Source organism: Megalops cyprinoides, chromosome 13 (genome assembly GCF_013368585.1).
Source record: "Megalops cyprinoides isolate fMegCyp1 chromosome 13, fMegCyp1.pri, whole genome shotgun sequence".
In the NCBI taxonomy this organism is placed as follows: Eukaryota; Metazoa; Chordata; class Actinopteri; order Elopiformes; family Megalopidae; genus Megalops; species Megalops cyprinoides.
Window position 1 is genome coordinate 21,737,177 of NC_050595.1, and position 21,478 is coordinate 21,758,654.

General features: G+C 43.5%; 1 protein-coding gene across 2 annotated transcripts; it reads right to left on the reverse strand.

Annotated features, from left to right (window-relative positions):
* Positions 1-2,169: 2,169 nt before the first annotated feature.
* LOC118788196 (kelch-like protein 25) lies at positions 2,170-20,808 on the reverse strand. 2 transcript variants are annotated; one of them, XM_036544115.1, is made up of 3 exons: positions 20,692-20,808; positions 14,072-15,919; positions 2,170-2,374 (listed from the first exon to the last, which is right to left on the reverse strand). In XM_036544115.1, exon 2 carries the CDS (start codon positions 15,876-15,878, stop codon positions 14,109-14,111), a length of 1,770 nt encoding a protein of 589 aa, XP_036400008.1. In that variant the 5' UTR covers positions 15,879-15,919; positions 20,692-20,808; the 3' UTR covers positions 2,170-2,374; positions 14,072-14,108. The 2 variants fall into 2 exon arrangements, with proteins under 2 accessions (XP_036400008.1, XP_036400006.1); XM_036544113.1 differs by lacking the exon at positions 20,692-20,808 and adding an exon at positions 17,625-17,688.
* Positions 20,809-21,478: the final 670 nt, after the last annotated feature.

The window sequence follows — 21,478 nt, forward strand, 5'->3', positions numbered from 1 at the left end:
TTGGACAGCAACAAGGGCAAAACATTTAAAACACTACACCCCAGACAAACAACAGACCATAACGGGGCAGACTTAACCCTTAAACTACAGAATGTGTGTATGGTTGCGCATGTATGTGTGTGTGTCTCAGTGTAGGAAATATGATCTGTCCCTGTGGCTTATTGGAATCACTTGGAGTATTTTTTCTTATGGATTACCAATGGTATGATATATACATTTGATGGCATGTTAATATAGATGGTATATTAAAATGTATTACTGTCAGTTGACTAAGTATCACCTTGACTTGACTATGATTTCTAAGTGCTTCTGTTTAGGTTGTCTTTCGTTTTATTTACTTCATTTTAGTATCTGATGATACAGTTTGTTTTTGGTAACTTATTGCCCCTGTAAGAGTAAGGAATATAAATGCATACAGATTTAAAGTGGATTTAATAAGAGCAACTGTGGCTCAGAATAATGCTTAAAAGATAACCCAAGAGTATTGTAAATGAAAGTGCACAGAATGCTGGCCGTATGCAGCTTATTACATAAGATCTTGTTATTCAATGAAAATGCATATTTTAATTCCCTATGGAGATGCTGCTGCAGTAATACGCTGCAGTAATATGCTGAATATTTATCTTTCAGTTTTGATGAACAGGCAGATTGTCAGTTGGCCTCCACTGCACTGAACGGCCATCTGAACACTGGCAATTTAATACCACTGCTCACAGTACTGAACTTTCTGACTTCACAGTTTTCTTTGCATATTTTTTTTTTCCTTTTGAAAGTATCAGAAAAATGTCACTAGTTTTTCCTCCAGCTGAGCATGGATAATGAAGCTGGCAAATGTCAGAGGAGGATAAACGTTTAACATGCAGAAACTGTTTGGTTTGAAAATTTAAATGTATTCTAAGCTGGTGTTGTACCATTTTCATTATCTGAAGCTTTTCGTTAACTTCAGAACATCTATAACTGTTGGAGGTGCAAGATGGGTGAAGCAAGAGTCATCGTTCATCATTCGTCACCCTCAAAATCAGGAAATGAGTCAGCATGCATCCAAATTTAGTTATTTATTTAGACCCATCAACAATGTGAATTACTGACAAACACATCTACCAGTATTAGGCACAAGAATTCAGTCTCTGGGAGGCCAATAAAATCATATTGGTTTCTTAAAACACCTCCTCCCCTCCCCGTCGCAAGTAAAACTGCAGCTTTAAGCCCTTCCCTCCTGCAACACAATCCCTTAAACACAGCTTAGAGGACTGCCAAGGCTTCAAAATGTGGTCTTCAGTCAATTAAAACAACTGCAAAACATCCATTCAAATTTAGTGAAATACCCAGTAAAAAACATCAGCGTTGACAATATGAAATTACACACGGTGCCAAGTGCAAATCTCATACCATTAAATATATATTAACTGCAAGGATTCACTTATTTTAATACTTTCCATAATCTTGAAATGCTCTTTTACCAGAAACCTCTAGCAGATTCATGCCGTGTCATCTCTGTAACTTTTTCCTCCAGATTACTTTGTGTTTCAACGATATTAAACACAAGTAGATGATAATGGCAGGCTCCAAGCTGCTCTTGCAATAGCTACATGTAGACATTTTAATAAGCTGGCGTTTCATGCCAGGGATGTGGCAGCAGCTCAGGTGTGGTTTGACTGGGCTGTGGCTTAAGCAACTTCAGCACTGAAATACATTTTATTTTCCCCCGGCCACTGAACTTGAATTTTGGTACTCCTTTGTTATAGTTAGCTGTGGATCTTATTATTTTTTTGGTTGCCAAGTTGAATGATAGAAACTTGAGGATCACATCCATAGACTCCGCTGTCTAATGTTTTTTGATATGGCGACTACTGCAATAAAATGTGGAAGCGATGATGTTCTCCGTTGTGGGGCTTAAAGGACATGAGCCCTGACAAGATTCAGTGGAGATGCCTGAGGGCTTCACAGCCTCAGTGCTGACTGAACACAGCCATGGATTCTTCCACTCCCTCCACGCTGCTGAGGCTCAAACATAAAAATAGTCCAAAGGGTCTCAGGGAGAAAAAAAAAAAAAAAAAGGTGTAGCTGATCTCAGATCTGCCAGCATGCGATGCTTCAGCCCGTCACCATGGTAACAGAGACTCCATTAGGAGGCAGGGAGGCTTTGTGCTAGGGAGAGGGGGGGGGGAGTGGGGGGGGGAGTCGGTCCGGCGTACGACCACCTTTCCCGGGCGCTCCCGCTTCCTGCTGCCTCGCTCCGCTTCTCTCCGGTCGGGAAGAAGGGGGTAGGTGTTTCCAGTCCCCAGCCGAGCCACGCCCCGGTCACCTGCCGCCTGCCAGCGTCGGGAGAGAAAGCCGATCCCCGCCACTCGCCGCAGGGAGGAAACCGCGGCATCTGCGAAGAAACGGAAATACTGTGAAACCCAAGCACCAGAGAATTCAGAGGGAAAACAAACAACACCACCACAAACGGTCACTAAAGCTCTCAGGCCATTTCAGGAACTCGCAAGTATTTGTAAAATGCCCTTTAGTTACTACACACTGGATGCTGCACTGGAATGCTTAAAATTCATGTGAGGACAATTAAGACCCTCTCACCCCCATGCAAGGTAGCCCACTAGAAGAACGCTACTTTGTTGTGAGGGTTTAAAAAAATCTCTACAAAATCCTCATTTTATTTTCATGCATTGTTAAACATGTGACCGTGGCATTTTCTGACACAAGGGCACATCAAGGGTGAACTTGATGTCAGCAATGTTCTGAAGCATAAAGGGTTTTCTTGTGAAGAAACAAATCACTTACAATCGTTTAACTATTTTTTGCAACATCTTTCAAATGTGGGCGTGCCAAAATGGCCCAGTGTCTAGGTGATGACTGGCACTGACAGGACATTAATTAAGCTGAGCTGCATACTTCACAAGAACAGGGGACATTCAACATGTGTATGATGAAATGTACATGTCATGTCATATGTTATATAGCCTATGTGTATACTACAGCTGTATTACATTTCCAATTAAAGTGTGGCTGTATAATAAGGCAGTTCATATTATTAGTGGATAGGTAATGTATACTAATTATATTACTCAGCAGCATCTGACTGTGTTGTTTCTAGAAGCAGAACACTGGAGAAAAGTGCAAACTGCCATTGTGGGAGTGTTTTACAACAGGTTGCTGAATTCAGCAGTGCTCTAGTTTTATGCGTACACAACCGTTTCCTGTACCAAACGCACCCTGGTTGAATACATCCACTGCTGGAGTGTCGGCTTCAAGGTGACCTTTTCTGCTCGCTCACACTTTTGTTTTCCCTTTTCGCCCTTCACTAAGCAAAGGGCACTTTCCTGTAGTGGTTACTATGCTGGAGCTGACAGGAGAAAGGGCCATGAGGCTGATATTGAGGCATGTAACCAGAAAGCCATCAGACCACATCTTTAGACAATGAGACCCAAGCATATAAAAGCATGGGGGTCAGTTTGTGGTGGGAAACTTCACTGCAGCTGTGTAGAAGCACGCTCACTACGTTAATCACTGGCAGCTCTGATCCTCACAGAGCAGCATCAGCACTGTTGCCTTCTCGGCTCCTGTTTACCAATGCCTTTGTGAGTAAGGAATGCTGGAACCGTATTTGAGGTTTGAGCAATTTCCGCTGAGGAGGGCGTTTGATGAGCCACGAGAGGAAAGAAAAAAAAATGAACAAAAGGTCTTGTTTTAACACTCAGCTTTGATGAATGCACGGCATCTTACAAACCTGTTTTACAAAAAGCATTTCCTTCAGGATCTGCAGCTCTTTGGTAAATGTGAATAAATAAATCAAGAACCCAAAAGGAGCAAGAAATCACTTCGAATCGGCTCGCTGGGTGCTTTTTTTAATACCTTTTTAAATGTCTCTGGATGAATTCTGATAGAGAATTTCTTTGAAGCTCAAGCCGTCTCGCGGTGAGGTAGGGATTTGTCCTCCCTTGGCGCTTTTTTTTTTTTTTTTTTGCTTCCTCCCCTTGCCTTCTCGGCTTAGAGGATTTCGGGTGACGGAGCTCTGAGCCCTTCATCTCCCATGCACCCATCTCCAGCCTTCCCGGGCCTCTCCAGCTTACAGTGTCACACTAATCTCCCCTCCAGTACCTTGACACATTTTCACCAATCTCCAATTTTAAGATAATCCTTCCCCTTTTTAAAAGGACACACGCATTAATAGTCTAATCACGGTAAAATGACACATCAGCAGAAATTCTGACTCATTCTGGCATGTTCCAGGCAGACCGGAATATGGGACATGTGCTTGGAGAACTTTTTTAAAATGCCTCTGCAGGTCTGATTAAAAAAAAAAAAGAAAAATTGTACTTCCAAACGTGGCAGGCACAGTGCTGCAGAATACAAATGAAATATGGAGTGACTATGAACAATAAGAAAAGATCATTTGCTCCAAACCGACGCCAGCCTGTAGGCTGGTATGCGGAGATGAAAGGCCTAGGTGCACATTCTGTCTCCACGGAGCAGGCTGACGGACAGCGTAAGAGGACAATGGGAAAGATAAAAGCTGATATCAAATACACAGGAAAGAATCAACTCTGAAGTACTTCAAAGACAGTATAATTATGCAAAATACTACGGGATTAACCTTTAAAAAAAACCCTTTCCAAAAACATGAGAGGAAAGAGGGTAGACAAAGGCGGGCCTTCCGCAGTATCTGATGGGGGGACCGGTAGGCGCTTAAATACCAGGTAACCTGTGAGTGTGTGTTTTCAAACCACTCATTCCAAAGGCCTCTGTTTCTGTTTTGTGTTTCAGGCAAGTCCCAACCTGTCCATGCAGAGCAAATCTGTCAAGGCTGTGTCAACCGGGCCGAAATGTCATCGCTCCGTTTGAGAACTCAATGCCAATAGTTTCTCCTGACACACTGTGCTGTGGTTCAGGAGCTGGGCACACCGGCTTAAGCAGTACTGTAGTACCCTTGCTTAACCTGAATTGTTAAGAAATATACAGCTTGTAAATGTAAAAAAAATAAATACAGACATTGTATGTAATGCACTCCAGATAGTCTGCCAAGCAAACATGAAAGTGCAAGCCGTTTTTAATTGATTAATTTTGAAAGTCACTCCCAAAAAACAGCATCCTCATCCAATCCCCTCCTCCTTATGCTGTAGCGCGTGCAGACCATGTTTTGCTGGCTGACGCAACGGCGCTGTGCATATTGAAATCTCAGGGAGCCAGGAAGGGAAGTGCAGTCCCATGTCAGCTTTGTGTTCAGCTGACTGCCTCTGCCTTCTGCCAATTTAAGCAGAAAACTGCACTCTGGTTAGTTCCATTTCGGGGCAAGGAGCACGGTTTCGGGATGTAGAGACGACGGGCTTTGGGCTTTCCTCAGTCCTTCACCTCCCTCTCCATCCCTCTGTCCGCCATGTTCCTGTGACGGGGGCGGTCAGAGAGCAGGGGATCGGCTTATAGGGTAGGCCTGCTATCCGATTTACTGCTTCTGCGGCACGACAGCAATTAGCCAGTGTGGTCTGACAGGGGAGTTCAGGGCTGGTTCAAGAAGCAAATTACCTGGATTAGCAGAGTGCGAGGCTGCCCAATAAAACTGCACAGCAGGGAAATAGCATGAAACTGACATCAGCGCGCCCATGTGATCAAAGGCGCACGGAGACTGGGTGGTTATTACATGAACCTGAGAGACTAAAATTGACCATGGTTGATCCTGCAGCGTTCAAAGGATTTTAAAAACATTTTACTCTCAACACCGTGGTCATTTTAAAATTGAAATGTTGTTCAGGACAGCATTTAATATCCCAACATGAAATGCTCTCAAACCATACCTTGCGAGATTAATGTTACGAGAAAACACAAAGCTCCAGGCTTGTATGTGGACAGATGTCTGGAATATTGTCTCGAGGTAACACTGTCACCTAAAACTTTAAATAGCCAAACCACTGCTACCAGACAAAAGAACCATCAGTTCTCCGGGGCTGGGTTTGCTGGTGATGCCTGGAAAATGCCAGTGTCACCAGCATTAATGAAACTGTCAGGGCCTATACATTTCAATAGAGTTTTCTTCCAAGACATCCAACTTCAGAAGAATGTCTTTAGGCATAATGACCTAGAAATGACATACACTGAGAAATTGTCAGGTGACTAAGCCTTTGTTGCGCTCGCTTTTATGTAAATTTGGTCATTGCTTTTGCATGTACAGTACCAGTCAAAGGTTGGATTCTACTTGGATTTTTTATTCTTTGTTTTCACCATTTTCTACATTTTGGAATGATAGTAAAGACATCAAAACTATGAAATAAAACAAATAGAATTATGCAGTGACCAAAAAATGTTAAATCAAAAGTAGCCTAAAATATATTTTAAAATTATTTTTTAAATTAAAGCATTTTAAGTATACTGTATATCTTTACATCAAAATGTCTTTGAATGCATGTTTCCCATTATCTTAATCAGGTGTGTCCAAACGCCTGACTCGTACTATATACTATACTACATTGTAACTGTCTTTTTGAACTGTGGGAGGAAGCTCTTGTGAACACAAAAAAGAAACCTGAATATGAATTACACTGAACAAGCATGTCCCATTTCCTGGAACCTTTGAAAACAAAACGATGGTCAGCTAATCAGCTAGCATTGCCAATGCAATGAAACTGAACACCAATAGGGAGAATAGCTGGAGAATTTTATGTAAGAACGAATGATTTCTCTTGCTCTAGAGTTACAGCAGATGTACTGTATGCATTATGGGCTTTTTTCCATGAAGCAGTTAATGACTGCTCAGACCTGAGAGGGTGGCTCTATGAAACCTTATGCATGAATGATTTGTTTGCAAACTTTGAAGTGATCATCAATAATTAATGTTCTGCAATCTTCCCGTCAGGGGAAAAAAAACAAAAACAAGGAGCACAACGCAAACCAAAATATCTCAGGACAAGCGGAGCCTTCCTCTGGAATACCAACTGGAATGTTTTCGATCTTGGATTCAAAGCTGCTGTTCTGGTTTGATTCCCAGGTGGGACAGTGGTTAACCTGAACTGCCTCAGCAAATAACCATCTGTATAAACGGGAATGTAAAATGTCAGCTATGCAAGTCACGCTTGTTAAGTGTTTGCCAAGCAAACAAAGAAATGTGCCCTGTGTCATGCGGCGACATTCCGAGCCCAGAGACAGAGGGAACATAAATATGACATGTCTCCTTTACCCTGCAATGAGGTTATTTTACAGGTACTCAAAATGCCCTCCTGGAGCAGTCAAGGGGGACTGAGCATTGCTTGGATAAAAGTTCCTGCAAGAGACTAAGAAGACAGGGTGACATTGTCATGTCTGCCAAGCCTCTCTAGGATCTGAGCTGCAGGGAACAGCTGCCTTTGTGACAAGACAGACCCCATGGCACTTGTCACAAACCTCTCCTGCTGCTTTTCCAAACCACCTACCGTCTCCACTCTGAGATGCTCCATGGCACCCCTGCCTGGGCAAGAAATAAAAGCACCTCTCTCTCCTCTCTGTCATTAAATACACTTCACTGGCATGACTATTCATTGTAAAGTATTGCTACGGCAAAGCATTAACTGGGAGGAAATGGTTGCAAAAGTAATGAGACACTAATGGATTTATCTAAATGGTATCGATGACAATAGATACCATTATATAATAATAATAGGCTTATTTCGATCCTAGTTCGATCCTAGAGGCGGTGGACAGGAGCCCACACTGGAACCTATAATAATGATCCTGTTGCTTCTGAATGGACGCCATGGAACTATGGATTTTGGGAGGGGGATCCAATAACACTAACCATTGTTTTAGGGTTTCAAAAAAACAAAAAACAAACCAAAAAAACAATACAAAAAAGCTCAACATACTTTGGCAGTTTTGTGCAGTTACACCAAAGTGTTTTCACAAAACACTGACAGGTCAAAGGGCAACACATGAAGCGTGCGGCGTGAAATTCAGCAGGACAAATGAATACGCCCTTGCTCTGATTTCCTTCAATTCCGTATCCCGTTTTGGGCTGGAGAAGTATTACATTTCTAAACGCATGCAGTCCGTCCTAACGTGGTTCCTTCAGGGCAAAGTCAAGCTCATTGTAACTGACAGATCCAACAATGACTTTTTAGAAAACAAAACAATTTTTAAAACCCACTGCTGGTTGTGTGTAAGCGAAGCACCACAGGGGGAGCTTCCCACTGTGGTCTCCCTACAGCAACATTACACCAAATTACATAAATTACAACTTCAGTTAACCCATGTAAATTGCTTGCATGCATAACAAATTGGTTTATGAATCTACTATGTAAAAAAAAAAGTTTAGTTAGATATTTTGGATAAACTTCATCAGAATGAAAACTACAGTTTCAGTTGCATGTCATCATGGATTAGGATTTTAAACCAGATTAAAGCTCTTGGGGTTTTTTTTTCAGAAAGCTATACTAGCTCTCCAAGCATACCTGGCTAGTTTTACTTTCTAAAATTTCTTTCCATATATTTTGCATGTAACCACTAAAGGTGAGAGCACATTTAGTGAATGTTTTATAAGCATGAAGTCTGATACTGTATATGTATAGCAATCTGCACTTAGACCAATACTGTAGCCCATAGACATGGGCACCCATGACTGCTGGGGCGTCAAAATCTAGTTGGTGTTGTGGGTTTCAAACAGACCAAGATCATTCAAATCATTCAACTGGGAGAAAAAATCTCACTGGTGTTGCAAAAAACGTACGCCCCATTATTCGGTATACAGTAATCACCACTGCTGGTCCCAGCCCCAGTAAAGCTGCAGGCCCAGCCACTGCGCTCAATCCGTCACTCCTCCAACCGCAACACTATCCTGCTGAAAGCACAGAACCCAAAGCCAGCAAATTCTTTAAACCGAGGAGGGAAAAGGAATGGCCCCGGGAACAACGTTTCCAGCAAATGACTGCCTGGAGCAATAGAGGATAAACCCTTCTACTGAGCTCATGAGAGAGGATAAGGGAGTCAGAAAAGGGACACCAAAGATGCTGGTTAAAACTGAGATGTCAAACCCTTTATACTTTATAGTGAAGGTCCTCTCCCTATTTTGATGGTGACAATCCTTACGTTCAACCATTTCAATAGCTGACAAACTTTGTAGCAGAACGAGGAAGGAACATTGCATAATGTCTCAAAATTCATAATCTCTCTGGGGACATATATTTGAAGAGACTGGGAGTGGAATGAATTGCACAAATACTTCTATTAAAGTACATTTCGTTTGGATTCAAAGGCTAAAGGGTACTTCTCTGGTTATACTGAATAAATAATGTAGACCATAATCACATCACTTCACACTTGTACCACATTTCACTAGGGAAATTCAAAATTATGGACAGTAACTAGTTTAAATTTGTCATTTGTTTAAGATAGCTTTGAGCATCTTGGAGCATACAAGACAATATTAGATATGATATATACAGAATAGTTAACATGAAGGAACAATTTAGACTATCAACAATTTTTTTGGATGAGGCTATGTTGTTGGATAGCTGTAAAACCACCCACCACCATAGCAGTGTAACCCTACTCCTCAAAGGATTAGACTTAAGTGCACTTGTGGTCCACTTGGACCAATGCTCAAATTCCATTAAATGTAGCAATTTTAGTTTTGGTCGCAATGACATATCCACCCCTCAACTGCTGACATCATTAATCAAATCAAATTTTATTTGTTATAGTGCATTTATATAACTGAGGCTGTAACAAAGCACAGTACATGTAGTATTAAATCACACCTTCTGTCATGATGCCTACAATGGATTTCTATATAAATTCCCATACAGATTACACTGTTGCGGGTTACTGATTAGCTTTTTTGCAATGTTTAAATATCGACTGTGTACACGAGAATGAGTGCCTGTTATGAAAAAAAGATGGGTCACATATTGGCAATGAATTTATTAGGATGACAGGATAGCAGTAAACACATTCTGACACAAACAAGTGTCTCTTATCCTGAAACTTTTCTGTTCACCTCCCACATGTGAAAGATTAAGCCCATCTTAACCTAATTGAATAAACTTGACATTAAAATTTCAGGTTACAGTAGAAATGAGTTTATTGATTTATTGCCAGAACATCTGAAAATCAAGCCCTGAGCAAAATCAAGCTGTACCCATTTGAGAATCATAAGGGTGTGTCAAAACATGACTTTCCCCAAACTGAGGACGACAGTCATATGGGAATGAAAGCCTATATCTGTGCTTCCGTCATCCCCTTACTTTTTACGCTAACTGCAATACTTTAAATATTTATTGGTTGAACTGGTATTCACAGCCATAAGCCTTCATCTGCATCATTCATGGAGCTCCCTCTTCTGTGATGAGTGGTGCTCCACCATTAAAGTATTTTTAGATCCAGCCCAAGCATGTGGGCATCTGCACTATTCACCTTCATGAATCTGCTGCGCAAGAAAAGCATTTTATTCCATAAAAAGACTCTCCTCTTATCTGGCCACTCAAGTTCATTAGGGGAGGGGGGAGGTGGTTGGCTGTCGAGACAAGAGACAGGAAAAGCGACAGGATGCCCCTGCTGTAACAGGACTTAACTAGCCAAAATCCCACTTCCTCCGCGTGCTCCCCGGTGCCACCCTCGGTGCCAGCGCTCATCACCGAGCCTGACAGCCTCCCCCCGGAGGGGCTTTGATGCCGTGCCGTTGGGGTTTAATTAGAGAGCGGAGCTGCGCCGGGCCACCTGCTACTCTGAAAATGAGATCTGTAAGTGACGGTGTCAGGGGTTAACGATCCCGGGAGAAGTCTGCTCCAGCCGCCACTCAGTCACACACCCGCTCTGAGACGGAGGGCCGATCCAGCATCATACTGAGCCTTCAGAATGCTTCCTGCGGGGGTGTGGGAAGGGGTCCCGGTCACCCCCGCATAAAGTAACACCCCCCCCCCCCCCCCCCCCCCCCCCGGCAACAATACTGACGATGTGCCCTCTGAGGGGAAACCCTGTCATGGACTGTTTACTGGAGAGACTCCCTTCTGTCTCTGTCTCTCTTTCTAGTTCAGACATGTATGGTGATGACACCAGAAGGTCGACGGTTCAATTCCCAGGCTGGGGGAGGGTCATTGTACCCTTGGTGTTTAACCTAAATGGGCAAAATATTCAGCACTTTACGAATGTCAGATAATGCAGATGACTACAGATTACTAACATTTTGTTGGCTAGACATTTCAGGCAGCCTGTTGTACAAAGTCAGCCAAATGACATTTAGCTAGGATACAGATGAAAACGATACCGTGCCAGCTTGCTTTGACTTGCTCTCCAACTGTGGGTAGCTTACAAATTGCATATGGTTATCAAAGTATTACGGTTTACCGGTGTCTCTGGGAAAAAAAACATTTTCATTGCTGCTTCAAAGCTGAAACTGGCCACAGTTCTGAAGTGGAACACAGACGGTAATGCAGGGTAGTAGCATTGGAGCCTTTAGGTATCAAACAATACCAATGGCATGCATTTGAAATTATTTGCTCCATCCTTTCAGACTTTGTTTAATATTGGCCCTCTACTTTAATGCAGCTGGGCCTCAACAGCAAGGCTCCCCCTTTTCGTCCCTCCTGTGAGGAGTCGATAATAATCCGTTGCTCTGCCTGTCACATCAAGCGCATCCCGACTGCAACACTAACGCTACACAGAGGAGCTGCAGCACTCTCTCAGGAGGAGATTGACAGCATTAACAGAAATATTAATACATCATACTTTTTTATGCTGTCTCTCCTGCCAGTGTGGCTTCTTTATGGAAAGAAGATTTATGGACAGATTTTCATCAGTTAAAATTTAAACCACCGAGATCACACACAATCGAAATAATTCATTAACATCAGGTTTTTCTTTTGTACAAAATAGGAAAATGGCAATGTATTCCATGAGGGTGTGCCACTGTATTGGAGACAAAATGGATCTCACAGTGGACCACTGCCAACTGTCTGAAATCTCAATCTGTACAGCAAGGCAATTTCCTCCCCAAGATGATGAGCTGGATATGGTTTTACTTCTAATTCAGTTACGGGGAATGCTAACAGCACATTAAAATGGCATTTCCATATTGTTTTGAAAGCGGCAGGCTGAAAGTCCATCCATGCAATGAAATGATTTAATATTAAATGTCCAGAACGCACAAAAACAATATGCAAACTTATAGAGCACAGATATTAATTAGCAATGTTGCACCATAAAATACAGATCTGATTCTCGGAAACCATTTCAAATCTGTCTTGTTAAGGAGGAAATTAAAAGCCAGATGAGTGATCTGGAAATCATACCCCACACCACTACAACCCCCAGGTTAGAGCAGACAGCCCTGAAGGAGTGCTCCTGCAGTCTGTAATTACACCAACAGATTGTGCCAGAAACACGATTTGCAGGTTGTTCTCCATCTTGGGAGCTAATAACCAATTGACAGAAAATCTCTAATGCAGATCACAAATCAGTGTTTTACCTCACTCTTGCTAGTTTGGAAGCCTCCTATTGATCACTGACGACACTAGGACCTCAGGACTTAATCTAATGCCTCTCCTGAGGCTTGGCCCACTAATCCACTTGGTGTTGATGGAGTCTTTGTTCAAATTTGTTCAAATTCCAGGCTGGTTCACAGCTTCTTTTTTAATAGAATTGCTGCGTTCAGCTCTTGGCTTCCATGAGCATCGCCTCAACAAGCTTCTGGCAGTCTGGCATGCTCTTATCTGTTCAAAGCCCAGACTGTTTGGTGTGAGGATGTCAAGGGCCTGCAGCCTTGAATCACACTCTCCCGGCATCTCGTTGTTTAGAACCTTCATGCCCCCCCCCCCCCAAACGGGTGGTACTTTCAAGATGGAGGATACCGCATTTTACTTTAGACCAGAGCTAGTCAACCATGGTTCCAGAGGGCCGGTGTCTGCAGTTGTTTGCTCAAAACATCAGATTCACCAAATCTTGGTGAATTAGCATTAGATGTAGATAACTGAAGCAATGAAACACTTCACTACATGTCTACATTGATGACAGCTGTTGCTGGCTAACTAGTTAACTCAGTAGGTAGGTATGCTAGTGTAGGTACAAAAGTAAAACTACGAACCTTTCATTGAACCTTGAGCAGTTTATAATACATTGCCAAAAAGCGAAACCAGGAAAACTCATGAGTTTTGCATCCATATAGCTAATTATCTAACGTAAAACATTCACAGCACAGCTAGTCTGCTAGCCAACAAACAACAATGACTGGAAAATAATGCAAAACCTCCAAAGATCAGTGTAAAATGCTCTTGGTCTTTTGGGAAGACAGAAAGGTTCCCTTAGACTCTGATGGTTGTGAATTGCAGAGGAACAGATTTCCTGTCAAGCGAACACAATTCGCTACAGATTGTGCAATGAGTCAGAACTGAAAACCTGTTGCCAGCTGTATCCAGTGCCTTGCAATGTAATTTATCAGCATCCTACAAAGAACCCTGAAGCACTGTGCACATGCTACTCTTAGCACGTACAGTACCAGTAAAAAGTTTGAACACACCTGATTAGACATTTTGATCTAAAGACTTATGCTTAAATGCTTGAAATTTTTGTTAGACAAGTGTAAATAGTGAAGTTGATGCCTATGTATGAATGGAAAATGGAATTTGAACATTTTTTGGCTATTTTGAAGAATGTAAAATATGAGATAGTTTTGATTTGTTTAACATTTTTTGGCACTGCATAATTCCATTTGTGTTACTTCATAGTTTTGATGTCTTTACTATTATTCTAAAACGTGGAAAATAATAAAAATAAAGAAAAACCCTTCTAGTAGATGTGTCCAAACTTTTGACTGATACTGTACATTAATCTAAAACACATGACATGACTCCTATAGCCTATACTTCCAAATCTGACATACAAGACATACGGCCTGTGGTTTTACTTTATGAGTAGCTAGAAGGGACATCAGTTTCCACCCTGAATTAAGTGACAACACACCTGAGAGAACCTTTCACATGGACACATATATATTTAGAAAGGCATGTAGGACGATTTACATGAAACCAACACTGTTTCAACAGCTTTTTTCAAACCAGACTTGAATGTTCTTCCTTTCAGAACCAAATATAGCTTTCAAAAACAAAAATACGGTTCTTACCAAATTCAATCGAAAGTCCCATTACATTCCAACAGCATTAGGCAGGCAGATGTTTCCAGGTGCTCACGAACGCAGTGGGAATGAGGGAGTAAGGCACTGTGGTTATGCTGTTCCAGCTATCAGAGGTAGGATCGTAACAATCTAACGTCTTGCACCTTTGAGTTCCAAAGTAACCCCCGACCACGTACAGTTTGTTCCCGGACGCCACAGCGTGGCAGCTCATACGTTTGGAGGTCATGTCGCCAACGCGCGTCCACAGGTTGGTTTCGCAGTCAAAGCGGTAGGCGGAGGCGGCCGTGAACTCTGTGTCGCCGCCCATGATGAAGATCTGGCTGCCCAGCACGGCAGCCGCCGTGTACCGCCAGGGCTGCGGGCACTCCGCCGCAATGTTCCAGCGGTTCTCCACAGGGTCGTAGCACTGCACCTTGGAGGCCTTGTCCCTGTGGATGGTGGTGCCACCGAAGACGAAGAGTTTTAGCTTAGCACTGACCACCGCCGCATTACTGACCCCGTCTCTGAGGGGCGCCACCATGGTCCATTTGTTGACAAGGGGGTCATAACGCTCAACCTGCTTGAGGGACACTGAAGGGGATGCTGGGAAAACTCCCGCTATAGCCGTGTGGCCACCAACCACATAGAGGCAGTTCTCCAGCTCTGCTGAACCGTGGCCGAAACGCGCGATCAACATGGGCGCTCCCTTGGACCACTCTTCGTGGACCGTGTCGTATATCCAAACGTCCTTTGAGACCCCATTCTCCGACCCCCTCCCCCCAGTCACATATACTTTGCACCCTATGGCGCAGGCACTGAACTCCTTCCTGGGGCTGGGCAGGTCCGACTTTGGGATGATCTCCTTGGCTTTATGGTCCACCTGGTAGATTTTGTCGCACATGAAGGTCTGGCCCCCGAGGATAAGCAGCGTGTGGCCAGACTTGCGGGGACGGGCACAGGGGCTGGTGACGACCCCGTCGTTCTGCAGGATCTTCTTCTTGCACTGCATGGCCTCCTCCACGATCTGCATGCTGCGCTTGTCCGACATCACCAGCTCCTCGCAGGCCACGGCCTCCAGGAGGCACTCGGAGGGCAGCAGGGCCAGGCGGATGCCCTGGAGCAGCTCCGGGAGGTAGTCCCTGCGGCTGTCCAGGTCGTACCTCACCCAGCGCATGACAGCGTTGAACACTGTCTGCTCGTCCTCGATCTCCAGCTCGTCGCTGAGGATGAGGTCCAGGAGCTTCTCCTTGGAGAGGCTGTAGAAGTCCTCGGTGTCCCTCACGGTCTCAAAGTGCACCAGGCACATCCTCCAGGACAGCTCGTAGAGCCGCTTGCACTGGTGCGCGTCTGACAGCAGCATCATGCCCAGGCAGTTGGAGGCGTGCAGGTTCTTTTCCAGGAACTCGGCAGCCGCGTCGCGGATGTCGTGGAACTGCAGCATGTCGCCGGCCTCCAGCAGCGACTCGGCGTTCTCCTCATTGATGATGAGGCGGGAGGAGTAGGCAAAGTCCAGCAGCAGCTCCAGCACCTCAGGGTGGACACTGTCGCGGAAGTTGACCTCGCTGTCCAGGCTCTCCCGCAGGCCGCCGCTGAACATGGCCTCGAAGTAGCGGCTACAGGCGGCAAGCACAGCGCGGTGGCAGGGGAAGGAGCGGTCGCCCGCCCACAGCGTCACGTCCGTGAACATGCACTGCTTGCGCAAGGTGTTGAGGTGGGTGAGCACGCTGTCCGGGTGCGACGGCTTGTGGAAGAGGGAGATGTTCATGGAGTCCGTGCTGGTGCGGGACTTCCGGTTCTCGTGGACGCTGACCGACATTTCAGGATCCTCCAGTGATTCACCCGTGCCTAATTCTCTGACTGGAGGGAGATAAGGAAAACCAAATTAATTTATTGATTTTATTCAATTTAAGGGAGAAATCTGGGTCTCTTTCAAAGGACTGCTTGTTAAATGTTGATACACTTCCTCAATGCAGTTTTAAGGATGAACATATTTAATGTGCTCATTGACTACATCTTAATTAGTTTGGCATATGAAGTACAACTGTCATTCCACAGTGCAAAACTAATAAATCAGCAGTCGGCGTTCGCTGACTGTAAGTCAAAGGAGGTTTTTGTATCAGCTTCTGGGAGATGTTATATCACTTACACATTCAGATGAAAGCATCAAATTCAGTTTATTTCCACGAGGAAGTAAGTCTAAATGGTCCAAGGATACTCACACATCAATATAAATAAACATTCTCCTTATTCCTATTGCTATGAACATTCCTATGAAGCATATTTATTTATGAACCATAAATGGTCAACTTGCCATTCCATACAAATATGGAATGGCAAGTTGTATATATGTATACCTAGAACTAGATGAGAGATTATGTATCCTTGGTCCAATATGACTCAACATTCCTTAAAAAACATATTGGATGAATAAAGCTGATATCATACAGCAGATGAAGAACTGAAAACAAACATGAAATGCCAGGTCACAGAACCTTCCGGCACTGCGTGTAGGCAATTTCTTTCAGGCATGGCGTTGCATTTACACCTATGAATAGCTCTATCTCCTGGGAGTGCCCTCTGACAGAGTACCATTATATTACGAAGGGCATTCAAAGAGGGATAAGAGTTTGGACTTATACTAACAATGCAGTGGGCTATACACTAAAAAAAGCTTTTAAAGGGCACTACTTTTTCATTGTCCTGAGCTTTCAGAAAAGATCACTAGCTAAAAATTTGGTTTAAAATGGGAACTGCTGAGATGTATTTTTTTGGTCAGTTAACCCAGAGGTTGGTGACCTCCTGAACTTGTGAATACACATTAGACTCAGAGAAAGTGGGAGTAATGCTTTTTAGCAGTTTCTGAAAGATGAGACGTGCAGTGCAAAAAAGGACTGTTAAACCTAAAGCCATCTGTCTGCAGCTTTCTACAGGAGTTAGGCCAGGAAAAATGGTGGCTGCATAAAGCTGCATGAAAAAAGTAAAAAAAGAGCCAACTTCATTTCCATACAAGCAATATGCAAACAGTACTTCCAAACACTCCCTGCTACATTCTCTAAGCTTATTACTGAGGTGAAAAAGCTTCATCACTGGATGGGAATTTTGTACTTTCTGCGGGCATCTGGATACAGCTGCAGCATTGGTGGCCGAATCAGCTTTTCGGTGAATGGCAGGGTTGAAAACAACAACCAGAGAAAAAAAACACAAAAAAAAAAACAAAAAAACAATTGAGGCTGCTGAATGTCAGGGTGGAAGCCAGTCGCTCCGCGTTCGTTTTGGGCTGACGTGCGGAATGCGGTCTGTGAATGACAGGACTCTGGTCAGGCGTATGGAAGGCAGAATATCAGCAGGGCGTTTCACAGATCACAATGCTGGGGGGTGGGGGGGGGGGTCAGTCACAAAAGGCCAGGGTTTAAAGGGGTGCTCGATGGGGTGATGTGGGGATGGGGGGGGGGGGGGGGGGGGGGCACTGAGAAAGGAGGGGGCGGGACGCAGTGGAGCGGGTGAAGAGGGTCACGGGGTGGGCAGCAGGGTGGAGCTGGCACAATTGTCCCGCGCCACTTACGCCGGCAAAAACTGCTGACCCAGGTGCAGGCACAGGCACTGAGGAGCTGAGGGGGGGTCTGCATTGGTCCCAGCAGAGCTCCCTCTACAGGCTCGGCTGTTAGCGGTCCTCTGAGGCACAACAAAGAAAGGGATACAACACATCTGCACTTAGGCAACGTCTCAGTGGAGCAGCTTTAATTTCAGCAGGTGCCTACACAGAATCACACTTTTGAAATTCTCCATTATATTTCTCCCCCCTCCCATGATCACTAGGAGACTTTTCACCCCACAGTGAAATTTAGTTGGTAGTCAGTTGGTGCAATGCTTTATGGATAGGCTTCAGAGGTGCACCTGACTGTAGCCATTATTTTGCAGTGAAGTAAACTGCAATCAAGTTGCTTGATGGTTCACCCATAGCTTGAGTAAGTGTCGTTCGACAGAACGCCAGTCTTGTCTGCCAGCAGTGCTGATTCATTCCCTGTGCGTGGAAGGCAAGATTTCCCTAACATTCAAATATACCCGAATGACGCCCCTTAATTGCTTTGCCCCCACGTAACCTAGACACAAATGCCATTTTAAGCAGTCCCTCTTTTCAGGCTTATTTTTCGAGAAACATCTTAAGCTTCTGACTAAAAGCCCTTCCAGGTCCCTGCTTTCACGGAGAGTGTTGGTATTCCATGGCTGCTCCCCTTCAGTCTCACCCAGCCCCCTGTTTCCTTTTCAAGGAAGTCAAAAACGGCCAACTTTTGTCTGCATTTGTGATGCTGAATGCATCACCAGCTGGCAAGGAGTTAGTCTTGATGTATTCCAGCCCGTGAAAAGGCAACCCCCACTGAAAGCCCAATATTTGGGTGAAACCCCCTCTTCCCACCCACCCGTTCAAATATTTACTTAGGGGACAGGGGGTGGAGCAAACGGTTCATGCAACTTTTCCGAAATACATTTTACCTTAGTGTTGGGACAGTACCAGCATGTTGAACAGGAAAGAAAACATGTTAACATTAATGGCACTTTATATTTTGCAGTAGTGGCTGTAGTGTTCTACTCACAGCTACAAATGACTACTATCCACATCACACCTAGGGATGTCACATCACAGTCTTCATAGCAACAAGACCTGCCCCCTCTACAATGATCTCCTGCCAATGGAGAGGGCCACTGTCTAAACTAAAGTAATAAAGGTGGGAACAAGTGTCAACTCTGATTCTGGGGTTGGGGTTTTGCAAGCAACAGCCCTTTCACTGGATTTGTAACAGAGACCATGTTGGAAAAGAAGAAGTCTCATTTACTGTCTAAATATTTTTTTTATTAATTATTCCAATAAGGCTGCTCACACAGCAGAAACCACAGCTCTAAATCAGTTATAAAGTTTCATTTATATTAATCAGCGTTGGGCCATGCTGTTCAGTATCAGCTCAGTTCAAACTTTTGTGCTATGCACATGAATGCATATATTTTCAGTCTTTTCCCCTGTAGTTTTACTAAACATAATATTCTGATCTGTGGAATATAATACTTTTAATCATGGCGGGATCTGCACCAATAGAGTCTGTATCTGGAAAGTATTCAACTACATCTAACAGAGTGATCAAATATCCTTCACAGGATGAATTATTTGTATTAGCTTTAAATATGAATTAAATGGAGGTTTAGACTGCATGTGCCACCGATGTGGCTCGATTTCCTTTCGAAAGGCACCAAAAAGCTGTGCACTGAAGAAAAGTGTCTCTTATGACAATTATTCGAGGGGCAGGCACAGTGGAGTTCTGCATACTTGTATCTGTACTGTTTGTCTATTCAGAAGAACGAACGTCATTTTATGCAATTGCAGTGTTTTATTAAAATATAACCACCAGCATAACAGGATGAATTAATTTTTGAGACCACCATGATTTTATTGACTCCTCAAGTAAAATTAATGTTACTGGGAGTGGGTAGGTTGTAGTTCATTTATCTCTGCACGTTCTGTTAGCCTATAAGGGCCCCTGCCAGTTTGTAAAACACAACTTTATTTTTTCTTAGTATGGACATCTCAACCGCTTTTCCAACTCTTGGAAACCTGCAGAAACCGGCCGAAATCGGAGTCCAAAAGTCTGCGTCATCTACACGTGCTGGTTTTATACAGGTTTAAAGGTTCAGGATGTCAAAACGCTCTTCTCCAGATGTGTGGCGGGGCAGAATCCTTCTTTGCCGAAAAGCCGTACAGCGCACACGATTAGATTGAGAAGGACATTAGTAGCTTTTGAAGCGGCAGAAAAGTCGAAATCAATAATTCACTGCAAGCTTTCATCCATCCCACATGGTTGAAATCACAAATCAATCATTTTTGAACTACTGAAAAGATATGTACTTCCGTATTTTTCCACTCAGTAAGCCAGCTGTGGAGCAACTTGCCTTTTATTGAACTGTACTCTCAATGTAAATGTATTGCTTGTCATTCGGACAAGGCATTTTACATACGGTTACCAATAACACGTTTATGAATTAAATGGAGTGCAAATACCTACAGACACAAAAAGAGAAAAGTTACAAACCCACCAACCTACATCTTTTGACACCATGCAATGTGATACACAACCACTTACTCAACTAGCTTACTATGTCCAGTATGAGAGCGGCCCTTCCTTCATATGCACCATGCAAGTTAGCTTTCTGTGAGTAGCATGTGATCACTTTGCTAGCCCCCCTAACAGTCCATAATACATTATCCAAATGAGTCGTGTTCTATCCATCTCAGACACAATCAGATCGATGGTATCTCGGCAATCCTTCATGCCAAGCTTGAGCAGAAGCAACACATTCTTTGACTGCTATGCGTGTGTAAGAAGTATCTTAATAATTCAGCAAGCTGGAGTTACAATCGACAGTATACCTCTAAGATCTGCTGAGAGCGCCGATCACTTAAGTTGCCTGCCACAAATGAACAAAATATCTGCGAGACACCAAACCGCGGTGTAGCTAACTTTGTTTTCAAACTTCTAGTCTGAAACCTAGCTAACTAATCCATTTGATAAACCCAGGAAAGTGAGAACTAAATGACGTTAACAAAATCGAATCTAGTTAGGTGAAATTCAGAGCATACTCACATTGCTAGCGATGTCTTGTTACACAGGAATTCAAGTGGTGTGCAGTTTCAGTTTAATAAAATGTATCATTTCTCCGTATTTCTTGTAATCCTTTCGGTACTTTGTCTCCACCACTGGTCTTCCACAGCGCCGAAATGGGGAAAAAAAACTGCACATACATCAAACGCGGTGGGAAGTCCTATTATACGTGATTGACGCATTTTTTGCCCAATCCAATGAACGACAATCGTGTAACCTATGTGTTGTCCAATAGAGAGTTTCTTCAAACGGGGAGTTGTTGAGAATGAATTTGCCAATTGACGGCAGTTGGGGTGGGATTCATTTCACAAATAAAGACAGCACAACAATAGGAAGCAGATGAGTATGGGTGTAGAACATAAATTCTACCCACCATTAACCCTGACTCACTTAGTGCTTTTAAACCCAACAGTATGGACTTCCTTTTAGGTCAGATCATCCTAGATATGCTATATTGCGATTAAAATTATCCTGATCGAGAAATTAATGTAAATAAATTGTAAAGCGTGAAGGAGGCAGACATATTTACCATCTTAATGGTAACTTGCATGTAAGATAGGTAACCTCTAGGATATGAGGGTGGCAAATAAGCAGGCAAAACGGAAATATTGCTTTTATTGAGTGTTGTGATTTAATCTATAGGTGCTTGCATATGCGATAGTGTGTGTGGTTGGCTCTTGGTACTCCTTGGTATCCAACAGTGGTCATAGGTTTATTTTAACATTTTTATCCATTCAGTGAAAAAAAAAAATCAAGATGGTCCACAAAC